The sequence below is a fragment of the Cylas formicarius genome, unplaced genomic scaffold (assembly GCF_029955315.1).
Source record: "Cylas formicarius isolate icCylForm1 unplaced genomic scaffold, icCylForm1.1 PGA_scaffold_10__41_contigs__length_53128322, whole genome shotgun sequence".
Taxonomy (NCBI): Eukaryota; Metazoa; Arthropoda; class Insecta; order Coleoptera; family Brentidae; genus Cylas; species Cylas formicarius.
In genome coordinates this window covers 49,150,345-49,169,235 of record NW_026844214.1, presented here as the reverse complement: position 1 = coordinate 49,169,235, position 18,891 = coordinate 49,150,345, and the positions used below count along the sequence as shown (strand labels likewise).

General features: G+C 33.7%; 1 protein-coding gene across 4 annotated transcripts in view; it reads right to left on the bottom strand.

Annotated features, from left to right (window-relative positions):
• Positions 1-18,891, bottom strand: part of LOC132704857 (putative ferric-chelate reductase 1 homolog) — a 79,443-nt gene that overhangs the window by 28,901 nt on the left and 31,651 nt on the right. For all 4 annotated transcript variants that reach the window (XM_060675176.1, XM_060675152.1, XM_060675160.1 and 1 more), the window contains exons 2-3: positions 13,434-13,675; positions 6,461-6,622 (exon numbers count right to left, since the gene is read on the bottom strand). In XM_060675176.1, the coding sequence (XP_060531159.1) occupies positions 6,461-6,622; positions 13,434-13,672 (401 nt within the window). In that variant the 5' untranslated portion in view covers positions 13,673-13,675. The remainder of the gene's footprint in view (positions 1-6,460; positions 6,623-13,433; positions 13,676-18,891) is intronic.

Sequence of the window (18,891 nt, the reverse complement as noted above, 5' to 3'; positions counted from 1 at the left end):
AACGTCAAACAAGCAAAACACAAAAAATGAGGAAGAAACAGGGGCGACTTAAGGTGGAAACATGGAACATTCACTAAGTCCAAAGAAATAACAGAAGAGTTCAGAAAGGTTAACGCTGTCATATCGACCATTAGTGAAACCAAGAGAAAATTAGACGGCATATAGGAGATGTAATACGAAGGTGCGGTGAAAAGTTTCTGACCTCAGCAAGAGGTGGCGCCACTATGTCTACTTCTGGAGACGCGTCGAACAGTAGTACCATTCCTACTGAGCTTGTATGTACAGTTTCAGCAGTGCCAGACGCTTCGTGAAAATTGAAAAACGTGATGTCATCTTATACTGTTTGAAAGGTTTTACACCAAAACCAACAAAAGAAGAGATGGATTCGACCACATTCAACTATTAAGCAGTGCGTGCTCTGACCACCCTCGCTCAACACGGCCAGTTGAGGTCACAACTTCAAAAACGATTGAGAAACTCCATCAAATTGTATTGGAAGTCCGCAGGTTGTAGACCTGTAGCGTGTCAGCTGAACGTGTGCGAAATATTTTGCGCAACCATTTGAGCATGGAAAAACCGTGTGCAAGGTGGGTACCGCGATAGCTACCGATCTACCAAAAACTGAATGGAAAAAACCTTTCTACCGACAATTTAACGCTTTATAGGCGTAATCAGAACAACTTTTTGTCGAAATTCATAACTGTTGACGAGACTTGAGTCCATCACAACACTCCTGAAAATAAGAAACAGTCAAAACAATGGGGTAACTAACTCCAAAGAGGGCTAAACAATTTTATCTACAGACTATTACTGGTCAATACTACGCAGAGTTATTGCAACATTTGAAGCACGAGGTGCAAATTAAACGACCTCATTTTGCGAAAAAAGAAATTTTGTTGCATGATGATAACCCTCCAGCGGATTCGTCGATTGGTGCCAAGTCCAAAATCCACGAATTGAAGTTTGAATTGATGCCGCGACCTCCCTATTCTCCAGAGACTATTACCTGTTTCCTAACTTCGAAAATTAGCTTGGCGGTAAAAGGTTTATGAGCAACGAAGAAGTTATCGAAGCTGTATATCAGTATTAACTTAGAACACCGTCATCAGAAATGTATCAGTGTTGATGACAGGCTGGAAACTTTTCACACCACCCACGTACAGAGTGGGGTCCAAAAAGACAAAAGGGCGGAGTGAGACTACTTAAGAAGAAAAATATAAAAGAAACATGAAATCATGGGAACCAATATACGAAATTACAAATAGCTCTATTCAGGAAAGACATAAAAATATTAAAAGTATATGGGCCAACTTAAGACAGCACAATACTGGAGAAAGATAATTTCATAAATATGTTACACGACGAAATCATAAAAATAAAAGAAAGAGAAGAAATCACATCGCAGGAGACCTAAATGGCAGAGTTGGAAAGAAAGAAAGAGACCAAACAGGAGGAAGGTTTGGAGAAGAGGTTCTAAACGACAATGGGGCAAGAAATACAGAACTAAGCGAGATAAGCGATCTAAAAATTACCAATGGGTTTTTTGAATATAACGGAATCCAAAAATATACATGGTACAACAAACAGAAAAACCGAAATCCATAATAATAAGGAAAAGCACTAGATTTACCGAAATTACTGTAGCTAAAATAAAAGAAAAGAAAGAATTATAATTATACAATACAAACAGAAGAATGAATAATGGGAATTAGTGTCTAAAAGTTTGAAACAAAATATCGGCACAACTAGTAGCTCAGAACAAACAGAAAAGAGAAATCCTACATGCAGTACATACAAGAACAACAGATCGTTTAAGAAGAAGAAAGAATAACTTATAACGGAAAAAAAATGAAACGTACAATACAATCTATGAAGCATAAGGCTAAAGGACCAGAAGGAATTGTAGCGAAGCTGATAAAGTAGGGAACAGAGAAATTGTGGAAGAAATACCTATAAACAATGGAAAGAAGCATGCATAACATCCATATTTAAGAAGGAAAATGGAAAAGATTGCGAGAATTATAGAGGAATAAGCGTTATTGTAGCGACTACATCGCAGGGTACTAAGAAAGAAGCTAGAAAAAATTATGCAGGGAAGAATAGGTTGTATTTACGGCAGGAAAATTATGAGTTGACCATGTATACATAAACCAACATACGATCGAAAAGAAAAGAGCCAATACCAAGGATACGCATGCCACACAGTCCTTAGTAGTGAGCTCTACAAAGAAATGACAAAAATAGGAATACCAACAAGACCTTAGAAATATGGAAGTGTTATTGCTACAGAAATAGAATACTAGATAAGATGCTGCATCCTCACAAGAAGAGACAGAACGAACGAAAAAATAAAAAGGAGATGGAAAAAGATACGTTAGAATACATAAATTAATAAAAATAAACCAACCAAAAACAATCGAAATTAATCAATACAAATGCGGGATACTTAAGGCCGTGGTTCCTTATTTAAAATAAAGGGTAGTTTGTTATATAAACGTTAATGGGAGAGCCAATCACTATAAATATGGCGAAAATAGAACAATAAAATATCGCGGACGTATTACTGTTATAAAAATACATTTTTGGCATATTTTTTTATTTTTTTTTCAATGAGCGGAGTAGACTACTCCTGTCATTTTTCTTAACTAAATTTAATGAAAAACTTGTGCCATGGCACAAAACAATAATGTTTTCATTTTATGTTTCATTTACAAACGTTTTATATATTGCACTTTTTCTTATAAAACTTACAATTTTAATATAAATTAAATGCAAAGCATCGCATGTGGAAAAAACAAATTATTTTAGAAAAATGATTTAGTTGAGTGCTGCCTAACCGGTTGTATTTTGAACCAACGTTTATCAATTACCTCGAAACAATTACGTTTTAAAAATAACTCATTAGTGAAACTAAACTATGATTAAAAGGCTTATTTAAAAACATTTTGTTAGAACAATGTAATTCAAATACAAACACAACAAACAAGCAAGCATTTATAAATTCCTCTTAACGACAACATATATAAAATCCTCATAAATAAATTAAAAAATATATATATACATACAAAAATAAAAAACAATTTAATAAATGTATGTCGGATGACAACGAAACTACTGTTCACAGTGGCATTTCAAAATTCAATTTGGTATGTTGACAGGGTTGAATCTTGTGGACATTTATAGCATAAAAACAATTGAAGTGCGTTTCCGGTTTCACCGGGAATTTTAACTTTAACTTTGTTATTTTAAATAGAACTCCCTGTATATTTTTAATTTTTTGGACTCGCCAAACAATTCTAAACAACTTTTGTCTAACATACTTCGTGACAAAAATCAATATTTTTTAAAATAAAAAGCCATTTATAAATGCAAAAACGAACTAGACCGGAACAATAAATTTTTAGTTTCATAAAATATCAAAAGCCGGTCTCTGGTAATATCCCGGAAATGTCCGCAGTGGCTCGAATCCGTGGAACAAGAAATTCAAGTGCCAAAGTGACGCTTCCCGCACGTTAGATCGGTGTATTATTAGGTATTTTACAGAATGGAGTAGAAAATAGTATATGGAGCAACAACTGTGGTTAACGGCATTTGACTCACGGATGCTTAATAAACGATTGAGATAAGGAGTTTACCAAACGTGTTGCATACTAAACTTTTTCTACGACCGTCACGAAAAAATCACAATTTAACAAATTAAAAATAACAGATTATCGAATTACTAAATTTCGTACAATTCAAACAAAATATTTATTAGTTGCTATTAAAACTATTCGTTTATCGTTTCGATCGGTTCTGCTATTGTTGTCTCTTTTTAACTGTGTGCGCTAGACAGAGAGAGATGTATTATTGGAAATGTCATATAAACAATGGAATAAACCCAATTTTAGTTCATCTAAAGAAAAAGACTGTAATTACAAGAAAAATCATCCAAGGATAGAGCTTTTAAGAGGATTGAATTTCTAAGATCGTATAAACAAGAAAAAGCAAGTCCTAACCTTCAATTTTGTTTTGTTTGTACTGATGAGACATGGATATTTGAAAATCGTACAATTGGTCTTGGGAAGATATTAATATAAAAACTGCAAAAACCACTGAAGTTTATGGGAACGGTATGTAAAATTTCTGTGAGAAAATTGAATTTTAAAAAATGGCTACTTATCGACTAGTCCACAAGATTTTAACAAAATAAATAAGAACTAAAAGTTCGGATTTTCACGGAATTGTATATGTTGACATGACAATTGTTTCGACAACACCGTGTTTTTATCAAAATTTGATGAAGACACAGTGTTGTCGAAACAATTGTCTTGTCAAAATATATAATTTCGTGAAAATCTGAACTTTTAGTTCTTATTTATTTTGATAAATGGAGTTTCATCAAGTAAAAGCCACCTCAGTTCAACACAAGATTTTAATTGTAGCTTAATATTTGAATTGTTTATTCTATTGCATAACATTTTTCTGTGTATTAGTTTTTGGCTACATTTTTGCAAAACAACACGAATACATTAACGGACATGACCGTAAGAATTGAGAAACGTCAAAATTCAAACCGTGCAGTGAAATCTTCGAAAACATCCTCCCAAACCCATGCCGTAATATCCCGGAAATGTCCGAAGTGACTTGGATCCGTGGGAAACGAAACTGAAGTGGTAAACTGACGTTTCAAGCACGCTAGATCGGTGTATAATTAGCTATTTTACAAAAGAGAGTAGAAAAATATTTTTACATAATCTCTTGAGCTCGCCTAAAAGATCACCCTGCAAGAGATAGTAAATTGTAGAAGACCAAAATATATCAATTCTAAAATATCTATAGAGACTGTGTACGTCTCTTATTTTTTAATAGAAAACGTGAGTAGCCCATGTGAGTTTTGGGTCAATAAAAAATCGCCAATAAATAAGCCAATTTGACATGCGTTTATTCTTCCAAGGTATTTTCTTTTTCTACTCCCGTGTGTAAAATAGCTAATTACACACCGATCTAGCTTGCGGAAAGCGAAACTTTAACACGTCAGTTTTGTTTCCCACGAATCCGAGCTACTTTCGGACATTTCCGGGATTTTACCGCACGGGTTTGGGAGCAATCGGATGTTTTCGGAAATATTTCCCCCGCTTTGAATTTTGACATTTGTTTATTCTGACGGTCATGTCGGTGAATGTATTCGTGTTGTTTTGCGAAAATTTACCCAAAAACTAACGCTCGTAGAAAAAGTATAGTATGCAACACGTTCGGTAAACTTTTTAACTCACTCGTTTATTAAAAACTCGCTCCGCTCGTGTCAAATAAACTCGTGAGTCAAATGCCGCTTACCATACTTGTTGCATAATATACTATATCTCACTAGTTTATTAAGCATTCGTGAGTCAAATGCCGTTTACCGCACTTGTTGCATAATATACTATTTCCACACAAAATGTACATCTGCCATTTCTCCACCAGTGTATTTCACTATTACGGAAATGAAACTCTTATATTAATCTAATTCAATCCTTTCGATTTACATAATAAACTTTATTTTATAAACCAATTAAGTTTGCCACGTTTGCTTTAAAATACCCTGTATAAATACGGAACTGTTTTCAACAATCTCTAGCATTTTTAATATTAAGCTTAGGTGTAGTGACTTCAGAGTCAAAGTCTGTTCCACTCCAAAGTCTGAATCACGATTGTGTCAAACGAGGTCGAATCTTATTACGTTCAATTATCAAAACAATCTTTCGAGGAAAAATGTGAGCAATTCCATCTAGTCGACCTTGATATTTTTCAGTCGCGATTCGTTTTTATAATAATAACAACATGGCGCGCACTAAAACGATAGGCGGCAATTACGCAAGTCATTGAGAAACGATAATTTTCCTACAAAAATAGATATTACAAACAATCGCGAATGTTTTTGTTGTCCGACGTGAAATTTTCATTTTCCGGACTTTGGAATAACCGATGGAAGTTAGAATAATAAAACTGAGACTAACTAAAATACGAGGGAAAAAAAGCTAACGACAAGAAAATTTTTTACAATTTTTACAGTGTAGTACAGCCGTTTTTGTCATAAATTTTTTCAAGAATTCTTATTTCGATTATTAATAAAAAGAAAAATTAGAAGTTTGAGTCCATGTATTATTGGTCTCAATAATACTCAAAATTCTTCAAAAATTATTGGATTTCCATATTCAAAAAAATATTTCAAATCCAAAGCAAAAAGCAATTCTAATTTAGGATAGAGGTATTTTGAACATTTATAAAAGTCTTTTATGTTCCTTTCAATCAATTTTGTTGAGAAGATTATAGAGTAAAAAGCATCTGACCAAAAATATCATTGATAAGAGAAAACTTTGCAGAAAACTCGTTTTAAAAGTCTAGATCGCAATTACGCCCTCTGGCCATTTCAGAACCTCAAAATTTATTTCCAGCGTTTTCCATTGGTCGATTTACTCAATTTTTTTACTTTACTTACTTAAATACGATGGGTCCTTCGTATCCGTCGGGTGGAGTCCAGATGACGTCCAGACTATTCTTCTCGCCGGGATTGTTGTGAGTCAGAGAATCCGCCGGTTCGCCGCACTGTATAGTGTGGCCATCTTGTGTCGTGGTCTGGTCGAATTCTCCGAGGATTTCCCTGCGAAAAATTTGGTATTAGCTGGACCGAAAATTGCCAAAAAGAAAACACCCCTCAAAAACCATTTTCCCAGTTTTATAAAAGTTTCGACCAGAAAGCAGAGTTTTTCTTTCATAAACTCCACTGCCTTTACATGCCCAACCCGGAACTTAAATTAATAAATAGAATTAAGACTATTAAATTAAGAGAACGGTAATAGACGTCATTAATATTGTTATATTGCAACTTTGTTGCTTCACCATTGTACAGTGTGTCCGAAAATCGTTATCATTGCAGAATATCTTGCGTTTTGCGATTCATGGTGTTACTTTTTTGTAAAACGAAAGATGCCATCAACAAAATTTTCTTATTCCATTGGGTTTCTGATTTTGAAAATTTCGCAATTTGCGGCACCCGTATCTCCGTTAATATTTAGCCTATCAAAAAAATAGAAATACGTCTATAGAGATTTTTTTATGTAGAATCCAATGGAGTAGTTACTTTTTTCAGATTTTCTTTTTTTTTAATTTGTTTTTAATTCAGGTCTGTATTCAATGTTATAATATTTTAATATGACTTATAATAAACCATGACATGCAAATAAATTATTATTATTAAATATTTATTTAATAACTATATTACACGAAAATTTTATATATTTAATAATCAGTTATTTTTATAATTAATATTCATGAAAGGAATGGCTAGTTTTTTCAGATTTTTTAATTTTTTTGAATTATAACATAAAGTTGTGTATTTCTAAATTTTAAATTAAATTTTATTAAATATATATACACTTTACAATTTGTTTTTCGTTCAGGTCTACATTCAATATTATTATTATCATTATTACTATTATTACTATTAAATATTTTATGTAATAACTACATGACACCATAATTTTAACAATTGTTTCTCAGTTTTTGGTGTACTTTTTAGTTTTTTAATAAAATATTTAATAAAATAATATTTTAACTGAAAAAGTGTATTCAATTTTTGTCCGTGTTGTCTATTATCCTCTCGCAAAATTAGTTTAAATTTGTATTAGCTTAAAAATTGTATTTCTTACAAAAATAATTAGTCTAAACGTAAATCTAAATTAACAGCTAAAGAAACTACTTAAATTGACCTCCATTTCTTAATTTTCTTTCAGTGGCATTTCGCAGATCTTGCTTTGTATGGTGCTGATTTTATTGTAAATTTGATAAGAAGTTATCAATTACTGATACTTGAAAAGGTCAAGAGCATTAAATATCAGGGACAATTATCCAGAATTGAACAAGCAAGAGCAAGGTTCATACGTACGAGGAAAGTGGTGTTTGGACATGAACTTAAAATTGAGGTCAGAATGAGAATGCTCCGATGTAGTATACTCCGATGGAGTAGATTCTTGGACTCTCACAGAGACTATCTTAAAAAAGCTGGAAGCTTTTGAAATGTTAGTGTACAGGTGCATGTTGAGGATGAGTTGGATAGATCGGGTCAATAATATCGAAGCCATGAACAGAATGAAGAAAAACAAAGAAATCATTGCTAACATCAAAATTAAGAAACTCTCATACTTCGGCCATGTTATGAGACATCCAGCATTTGATCATTCAGGGCAAAATTGAGCGAGGACGAGACCCAGGAAGAAGAAGATCTTGGCTGAAAAATTTACGACAGTGGTTCAGACAATCAACCAATTAATATGCTGTTTAGCACAGCGGTAAATAAAGTATTGATAGCCAACATGATTGCTAACATTCGGTAAAAAACGGATAGGGCACATCAAGAAGAAGAATCGATATTTGTTTTCTCCCAGATATACATCACTGAACCAAGTTGCCACAATGTCATTATAAAAAAATAATGATATGTACCTAAGTGCATGGAATTTTTTGCGAATAATTGGGCTTCTAGTAGATTCTACCATTTGTAACAAGATGCATAACGTTCACGTTGCAAAAACCCTTACAAAATAAAATTTTAATTTAGTTTTTAGGATCGCTTATGTGAAAGTACCAACTTGTAAAGTCTGTTCACAGATATAAGAAAGTGACTAACTCATACGAATTAAGGAAAGACCCGGGCAAGCTGTAAGAATGAAATATAGCCGAACAGGTCCGTACTTGGCTTAGAGTTTAATTATTTGGGGTTTTGTTAAGAAAGATTCTAAACAATATTTATTTATATATGTATTTATGTTTAAATCTAAAATAAAATTGCAAATTATTTTTATTACCTATTTAAATTACTTAAAATTATTCACATAACATATCAGCTATCGCTATCATCGCCTGTTCTAATTATAATTTGTTCCATATTATTTGCAATATTGATATACGATTGTTCTGCTTGTTATATATGTTTAACAGAATTTGCCCAACTTTGTGGAGGGATGTTAAAAACTTCGGTTTCTTTAAGTTTGAGGACATTGGAGTTAACACGGGAAAAAACATTGTTACGACGAATGGCAGATTTCAGTTGGTGCCAAACATGTTCAATGGTATTAAATATACAGTGGTGAGGTTAAAAAGGTTACAACTGTATAGCCTAGAGTTTTTGCATAATTATCACAGACGTATTCCTTTTGTAGGTTCAAGCTTTGTAGAACCTCAATTAATTGCTTTTTGGTATAATATTCGTGAAAATAAATGTCGTTATTATACATGTAGGTTTGGATTGTTGCTTTTGTGTCACATGAGGAAGGGGTCTGTCTACTGTGATAACTTGCATTGTCCATTACAACAACGTTATAAGGAGGAATGTTTGGAACTAGTCCATTTGGAATCCAACCATCTTTAGAGCCAGCATGCAAAATAGTTATTCTTTTACCTCTTTTTGATGGCGTGTTTGTTTTACACTTATCAGTTGAGTCAACCCAACCCTTTTCCGGGGTATCATAAGTGTCGAATCAGGTTTCATCCAAGTAAATAATTGGTCTTTGTTGTTCTCTGTAAATCCTAATTTTTCCTAGATATTCCAGTCGCTATTTCCGAATTCTAAAAGATTCCATTAAAACTTGCCTTTTATCAATTTTTTTAAATCTAAAACCCATGTGTTGAATACACTTTCATAAGGTAGTTCTGCCACATTTAACACCGGTTTCAACTTTTTCAAGCCTCCTAATTAAGATATCTAATGTAGGCACACTTTGTTCCTCGTGTAACTGGTCAACTTTACACCGTATTATATCTTGATCACTTTCATCTACACTCGACAAAATGTCAGCATCGTTTCTTTTTTTCCTCGCTGAAATGGGATTATTCACAATTTTCCATACAGTTGATGTTGGGATTTCAGTCAATGTGGCCGTTTCTTCTAAAGAGGCTTGCTTGCTGGCACCACGTTCAATGAAAGTCAAATAAACATTGTTTATAACTTCCTCAGTCTCAATAGAATAGTGAGATACACTAGACTCGCACATATTTTGCATAATTCGCACACGATTCAACACACGCTGTATTATACACGAAATAAAAATGATTACTAATAAACTTAAAGTAAATAGTATACCAAACCAAAGAATATTAAACACAGGTAGGTATAACATTATTTTTTATTACAGACCACAATTTTACCTGAATTTAAATTCAGAAACTTTAGGTAATAATCTTGTTGCATTGTATGTTAATGACCACCCTTGTATAATCTCATTCAAAAGCAATTGGTCACTTCCTTATATCTATGAACAGACCATACCTACTAAACTAATGAATTAATTAAAATCGGAACACATCTAAAATTGGTAGCAATATAGCTAAGACAGACGTCACATACGTGATTACGTCACTATACGTGCCGTAACTGCGCAACCGCTCTGACGGGGGTATAATAAATATGTCTCCTTAATAGACTTCTCTCTGACGCTATTGGCTCTAAAAAAAAAGTTTGTCTATTTAAATTCGACATATAATTTTGCCAGTGTTATTGTTATTAATGCTTAAAGCAATTAAGTTATTTTCCATAATTATAAATTATTATTATAACTAAACGGAGTGGCCAAAAATATATTCAGTGCTCCTTTTAAACATAAATCATGCCACGAGTAATATGTTTTCTCCTATAAAATAGTTTCCCGTTATCAAACGCACAAATAACCTCATAAATAAAACATTTATTGCGATATTACGTGAATGCGCGAGACAAATTATTTATAATTGTTTGGTAAAACTGTAAACAGGTTAATAATTGCAAACTGCTGCTCCTACCGATCGAGAAACCATTTTTGTGTTCACGAAAAATATTTTAAAATTTCGCACTTTCACTTACTTTGACCAATTTCTAAACCCTTCACATTGGATGTCAAACGTAATCTTAAGATAGGGACTTGGAACCTGCGGAGGTTATATGAAACCGGCAAAACCACAATGCCATACAAGAAACGAATAGACTCGATATCTCCATTTTGGGTGCCAGTGAGATGCGCTGGCCAAATTCCAATATAAAATCGATGAAGTCTACTAGGAGGTGTTTTATGTAACCGACAGAGTAATTGTGAACGCAAGAAATGTGGATTTTAATCTTGAAGGACGTTAAGGTAGACCAGGGACAGGCGTGGGGAAGTTTAAGTTCGGAATACTTCCGAAGATCCAGTAAGAAATCAACTTCGTCGTCATTAAAGAGTGTTACCTAACTATGAAAGACTAGAGAAAGCACGGCTAAAAATATAAGGGCAACAGGACAATAGATAAAATACCAGTTGAAATACTGAAATGCCTGTACTGCAGACGAAAACTGTCCTACTTTAAATAGATAGGGTATGTTTTTTTTCCATTTTTGGATGACTTTTAAAATTCTAAGGAGGATGGAATTTTTTGGTCGTATTATAGATGAGTGGCTTTTACATCGAAATTTCCCAGAGTATATGCTTTCTCAGGATAAGGTGGATTTTCCTTGCAATGGCGTAGTTAAACGACACAATGAAACACGACAAACGAAAATCCCCATTGGATTATAGAACATGGTACCCAATATTACAGGGCCTTTAGCAATGGCCATCTCACGGGTGAAAAATATTATACAGCTTTAAGGACGCAATTAGGTTTCCTATATCCGAACCATCAGAAATGACGAAATAGGGATGATTGATAACCGTATATGGGAGACCTTCCAATTATACACAAAATGTAAGAGAGGACCTGAATCAAAGGTTTCCAAAAATAGACGAAGAGGGACGCCAGATAAAACCAAATCCCTGGGTGACTTAAAAGACCCGATAAAAGCCGAAATTCGAGCTGAATGCTTTCGAAAACACCATACGGGAATTTACAGAACGCTTACGACACTGTCAGGTAACAGAAGGAAGTCAGTTCGAGCATTTATTAAAATAATCACCTTTTTTGTTTTTAAATTATTTTCATTGTTATCTGAGTTTACCAATGAAATAATAGTTTTCTCTGGTCTGTAAATAAAGTTGTGAGACCCAATAGGACTGCCAACGTATCAGAAAAAGAAGAAGAGGAGGAATTGTATTAACTAATTTTTTTTTTAAATAATAAACTTGAATGAAAATTGCACTTTAGCAAATAAAATTTAAAATAAATGGTAACGTGTCATATATCTTACAATGATATAAAATTATACAGGGTGTTCCAATTAAAAATACATAGCTTTATGTCATTATTGAAAAAAATCTGTAAAAGTGTGGTGTAATATAGTTATTAAATAAAATATTTAATAATAATAATAATAAAAATAATTCAAATTCAACTCTAAGAAGTCATATTATATTATTGAATACAGGCCCGAATTAAGAACAAATGGTAAAGTGTTGTATATATTCGGAAAGCCTTTAGCGGATGCAAAATACTAAAGCAAAATTATACAGGGTGTTCCATTTAGAGATACATAACCTTATGTCATAATTGAAAACATTGGATTCTACGTAATAGCTTAAATGTTTAGCGGAGGTGCGAGGCGTGTAGCAAATCGCGAAATTTTCAAAATCACCCCGTAACTCACAAACGCAATGAGATAAGAAAATTCTGGCGACGGCATCTTTCGTTTCACAAAAAAGTAGCACCATGACCGGCAACGCCTTGAGTTTGACTCATAACCGAGATATCCCGCAATAACAACGAATTTCGGACACACTGTACAGTTTATTGTAATTAACTGTCACTTCATATTTTCCTATACTGTGGAAATAGACTATCTAAAATTAAAAAAAAACACAGAGTCTCATCATTTCTGCCTACACGATTTAAGGTCCTGGACAAAATAATTCACAAGCAAATAAGAGCATTTATCAAATTTATATCTGATTATAGTTGTGAAGGAGCTCTTGCAAATATAATGGATGAATAAGTTGTTAACAAGATTACTGCCTTGGGTGTACTTGATTCTAGCAAAACTGAATCATGAAATCGTCATTTCGATTCTTCATCGCATAGGATTGAGTGTATTGTCATATAAATTCTCGTATTATCGTTTTCAAACATGCAATAGATGATATTTTTAAGGCTTAAGATGGTAACGCTGGTTTCGATTCTTCACATAGGATTCAGCGAAGTAACATATAAATCCTTATATCATCGTTTTCAAATGACAGTACACAAAAACTAATATTTAATGAATCAACCTCTCTGCCTTTGGTTTTTAACAATGGAGTACAGCAGGGTAGTAATTTAGGTATGAGTTTACGGTTTTGTGATTATCACCTTTATAATGATGACACTCAACTCTTTATTTTTCTTAATTTTTCAGACACACTGTACATTGTAAATTCCGCTTCTGCGATCACTTTTCAGTTATTTGAAAGGGATTTTTTGAAAAATTTTATTTATTGTCAACTAGTAAATAAACATATTTTTATTCATATTTCGTGCTGTCAGGAATTGAACCTTACCTTCTGGGTGTCCTCCCTTGAAGCAGGAAGCCCTGAAATGGGATCCCCAACGACGAGGTCACAGTGATAGCGACTCTACCTCCTTGTCTTCTCGGGATGATCGAATAGGGCGGTATACCTCCCTGGGGGGAAATCCCGCCCCCGTGGAAGGGCATCAGCGTCTGACACACGGTGGGGGGAGCGCCTTGGGGTAGGCAAGTGACTGACACCACCAATAAGCTGACTAGAACGACCCGCATTTTCTGGAAACGAACGCAAAGATCGGGTCTAAATAATCTGACGGTATTAAGCTGCGCCTACTAAAAATTACAACTTTGGATTTTTTTTTATTATCTTCACTATTTGCGGATGTTTTATAAAACGGCGGATGATAATAGGAAGATAAGCTTAATCCTAGTTTAAAGTAAGAACTGCGTGTAAAATAAGATGATAAAACGACTTTGTTTTAGTCCAGTCTTCATTTTTTATTTTGACGTCAACTTTAACGATGTGTGGCCTATTTGTTTATGACACATACGGGGTGTGTTCAAAAAGTAAGGTGACTTAAGTTCTATCAAATAGTATTTATTTATTTAGCAAAGTTAATAAGTTAATGTTTTCCCCTTCAAAGTACCCCCCCCCCCCCAGATATAATACACTTGTAAACAAGCTTTGTTTTCTCCAATCCTCGATGCACTTCACGTAAGCATTGAGTTCTTGCAACGATATTTTCTTTACCTCCTCAATCGTTCCAAACCTCCTTCCTTTCCTGGATTTCTTGAGTTTTGGGAACAGGAAAAAGTCGCAGGGGGTCATATCCGGTGAATATGGTGGCTGAGGTATAATTGTGGTTATGTTTTTAACCAAAAAGTTAGACACAAGCAACGATGAGTGATGCAAAATCCGTTAATTGTTTTCCCACATATCCGGAAGTTTTCTTCGTATTGCTTCCCGCAAACGGCGCATAACTTCAAGGTAATAAATACTCTGTATTGACCGTAGGACCTTATCGTATTAACTGTTTATGTAATACGCCACAATAATCAAAGAAAGTAGTAAGGAAAACTTTGACATTTGATCGAACTTGACGTGCTTTTTTCTGTCAGCGATTCTCGGTTCTTGGTTCCATTTTTTTTGCAGCAGAAAATCGCCAAGCACAAAAAAGTACACATGCGAAATAGCCGAAACTTTGAACATATATTAGAAGCATATGTACCAACATAACAAAAAATACAAAAGTCACCCTACTTTTTGAACACACCTCGTATTTCTTATAACATTTCCCTTCTCTTTAGTGTTCTGAAAGACAAATTTTAATAAATGCTAGCCGCTATTCCCTATTTCCCATTGGTAGTCTTTCTGAAAAAGTTGCTGAAGCGAGAAACAAACATTTCCGCCATTAAAGAGATTCACGCAAGAAGATGTAGCAGAAGAAGCTCCAAACGAGGACATCTTAAACCATTTATTGCTCTCGTCAGATCCATTGATATCTACTTTGCGATTAAAATCCGAATAATAAATATTAAATAAAAAAATAAATAGTAAAAAACTTAATTATTATGAAATATACATTTGTGGTTCCTTGTTCATTTTTTTTTAAGATAGATCAAGTTATTAAGGAAAGTTGCCTTTTAAATTGCTTTGTTACTTTGATTTTTGCACAGTTCTGTTACTTCACTCTACGGCAGTTTTTGTTATCTTGGTTTTTGGGAAAATTTTCTTAATAACAATTCACTGACAAATAATATTATTATCCCTGTTCTAATGTTTCTTTTTTATTCGCTTTTAAGAAAAACTACGACGGAAACTCTAATTTGCTTTTTAAAGTTTTGTTTGTTAAATGTGACAAATCTAAGTGGGTAGTGATTTTCAAATTCCATTCTTCATCACGTTCTCTAGTGTCTATTTCTGTCAGTAACAAGTTTATATCTTTAAGGAAAATGTAAAATGAGAAAAGTATTTACAAATTTTACAAACCCATTGCAGTTATGTTTCCATTGTAATTCCTAAGTATTTTATTTTAAATGTCATTCATTCTGGTGCATACACTTGCCCTTGCCTTGAAGTACAACTCTTAAGTGTCGAAATAATGTGCGTAGTCCAAAAACTTTTGCTAGTTTCGGTTTGAAATTATTTGAAACATTGCCCCTCTTCCAAATTTCTAAATTGTGTCAAAAAAATGTAAGCAAATTTTTATACTGCATCGTTTCGATCGAACACCACTTATGTTAATTCAAATTTTTATAGAACCATTTTTCCTGGTATTTGTAACGTTTCATCTGTTAGATTTAGAAATTTTTCAAAACTAATAAATAATATAATTAAAAGGAGTACCTTTTTCAGTAAATATGCTTTTCATGGTGCTAAATATACGATTTCATTGTATGTATTCTGTTAAAGTTCACAGTTACATTAATAAATACACAAAAATAAATAACACAAGGACTGTTGTCTATGGCAATAACATGGAAAGAAGTAATTTTTCAAAGAAACTTCCACACAAATCCTATTTACAAATAGTCTGGATTCTTCCTGCGTCGGTTGTTTACAAATCAAAATTGCCGACATTTCGCCAATCATGCTCTTGGCTTCTTTAATGCTTAACTGAAACTGGCTGGCTCTATACTCCGTATCTGCTTATATATTGTTTCAAGGGGGCGGAACTGAAGGAAGGGCTGACCTGATCTAATCGCCGTGAAGATTGGTTGCTTCTAGATTGCAACAGAATCTCGGATTTTTCTTTGGTAGAAGAATTGATTAAATGTAAGAATTTTAGGGCAAGCTGTAAGAATGAAATATGGCCGAACAGGTCCGTACTTTGCTTAGAATTTAATTATTTGGGGCTTTGTTAGGAAATATACTAAACAATATTTATTTATTTATGTATGTATCTATGTTTAAATCTAAAATAAAATTACAAATTATTTTTATTACCTACATAAATTACTTAATATTATTCACATAATATATCAGTATCACTATCGCTATCATCGTCTGTTCTAATTATTATTTGTTCTATATTATTTGCAATATGGATATACGAATGTTATGCTTTTTCTATATGTTTAACATAATTTTCCCAACTTTGTGGAGGGATGTTAAAAACTTCGGTTTCTATAAGTTTGAGGACATTGGAGTTAACACGGGGAAAAACATTGTTACGTCGAATGGCAGATTTCAGTTGGTGCCAAACATGTTCAATGCGATTAAATATACAGTGGTAAGGTGGAAGCCTTAAAACTGTATGCCCTAGATTTTTTGCATAATTATCACAGACGTATTCCTTTTGTAGGTTCAAGCTTTGTAGAGCCCCAATTAGTTGCTTTTTGGTATAATCTTCGTGAAAATACATGTCGTTATTATAAATGTAGTTTTGGATTGTTGCTTTTGTGTCACTTGAGGAAAGGGTTTTAGTCAACTGTCTACTGTGATAACTTGCATTGTCCATTACAATGACGCTATTAGGAGGAATGTTTAGAACTAGAATGTTTTTAAACGAACTTTCAAATAAATCAGTGGTGGTGTCTTCACGGTAATCCAGAGAAGAATCTTTAATATTTCTCGCAGGCAGAGAAAGTCCATTTGGAATCCAAACATTAGAGCCAGCATGCAAAATAGTTATTCTTTTACCTCTTTTTAATGGCGTGTTTATTTTACACTTATCAGTTGAGTCAACCCAACCCTTTTCCGGGGTATCATAAGTGTCGAACCAGTTTTCATCCAAGTAAATAATTGGCCTTTGTTGTTCTCTGTAAATCCTAATTTTTTCTAGATATTCCAGTCGCCATTTCCGAATTCTAAAAGATTCCATTAAAACTTGGCTTTTGTCAATTTTTTTAAACCTAAAACCCATGTGTTGAATACACTTCCATAAGGTAGTTCTGCCAAATTTAACACTGGTTTCATCTTTTTCAAGCCTCCTAATTAAGATTTCTAATGTGGGCACGCTTTGTTCCTCGTATAACTGGTAAATTTTACGCCGTATTATATCTTGATCGCTTTCATCTACACTCGAGAAAATACCAGCACCGCTTCACAGCAGCACAGTTGACTGATGGAATTGATGGAATTTTCGTCAATGTGGCCATTTCTTCTAAAGATGCTTGCTTGCTGGCACCACGTTCAATGAGAGTCAAATAAACATTGTTTATAACTTCCTTAGTGTCAATAGAATAGTATTTTCTACATTTGGGCGGGAGCATCTCCTGAGATACACTAGACTCGCACATATTTTGCATAATTCGCACACGATTCAACACACGATGTATTACGTACGAAATAAGAATGATTACTAATAAACTTAAACTAAGTAGTACACCAAACCAAAGAATATTAAAGACAGATAGATTTAAATTCCGAAACTTTAGGTAATAATCTTGTTGCATTGTATGTTAGTGACCACCCTGGGATAATCCCATTCAACAGCAACTGGTCACTATCTTATATCTATGAACAGTTTGAATTATTTTGGAATTTTGTATTTGACGCCGAGAGATTTATGGAAGCCTCTGAGAAAAAGCCCTGGTCCATCTAAAACCAAAATTATGGAAACGCTACGTCAAGAATTCCTCGGAGAATTTCTTAGCCATTTAAACTCTATAAATACCCTACCATGCATTTTACCATTGAATTAAAAACTGATAATAATCTCAATATCAGACCTAACATAGGGTTACAGAAAACCAACGCACACACTAACGTTTACTAAATGCCCATTGTTACATCACATCCCTCTCTTGATTAGCTTAAAGCACTTTGCATCTGCTCTTCTCTCTACTAATTTCCACTGATACTGTGGGCCTTCCTTACATTCAAAATATCACTGACCACATATCAAAAGTTCTTAAGAAGTAAAACGTCAAAACCAGATTTACCACTTGTCCAAAAATCTGTCAACATTTCGATTCGTCAAAGATAAAATTCCGTTTGAGATACCAGGAATTTAGAGAATTCCCTGCATATGCGGCCAAAGAGCCTTAAAATTACAAATAAACTAATTAGCAGTCACACACAATCATAAAACCGTACATCAAATATTATTGGATAAAACTAAAATTCTTGCATGTAATCAATTCTTCTACCACCGAAAAATCTATGACCGATCGAACAACCTTAACCGCGACTCACCAATATGGGAAACAGTCATTCGAGACAATGTTTCTTTAGCTCCGCCGCCCTCAAACAATACACAAGCAGGGAGAGAGTAAAATGCGAGCCAGTTTTGGTCAAGCTCTGAAGAAGATGATTGGCGCAAGGTCAGCACCGATGCCGGAGAAATCCAGTAGATTTGTAAATAGTGTTTAAAGTAGTATTTATTTGTACAAAAGAATTTTGGACATTAATAATAACTTGTTTAATCGCTGTGGCAGTTGAGTTTGTATGTGTACGTTTAATTTAGAACCTCATTTTTGACCAACATTTAATGACCATGAGCATATTCTAAACCGAAATGAATATTATTAAAGGCTTTATTGCTATT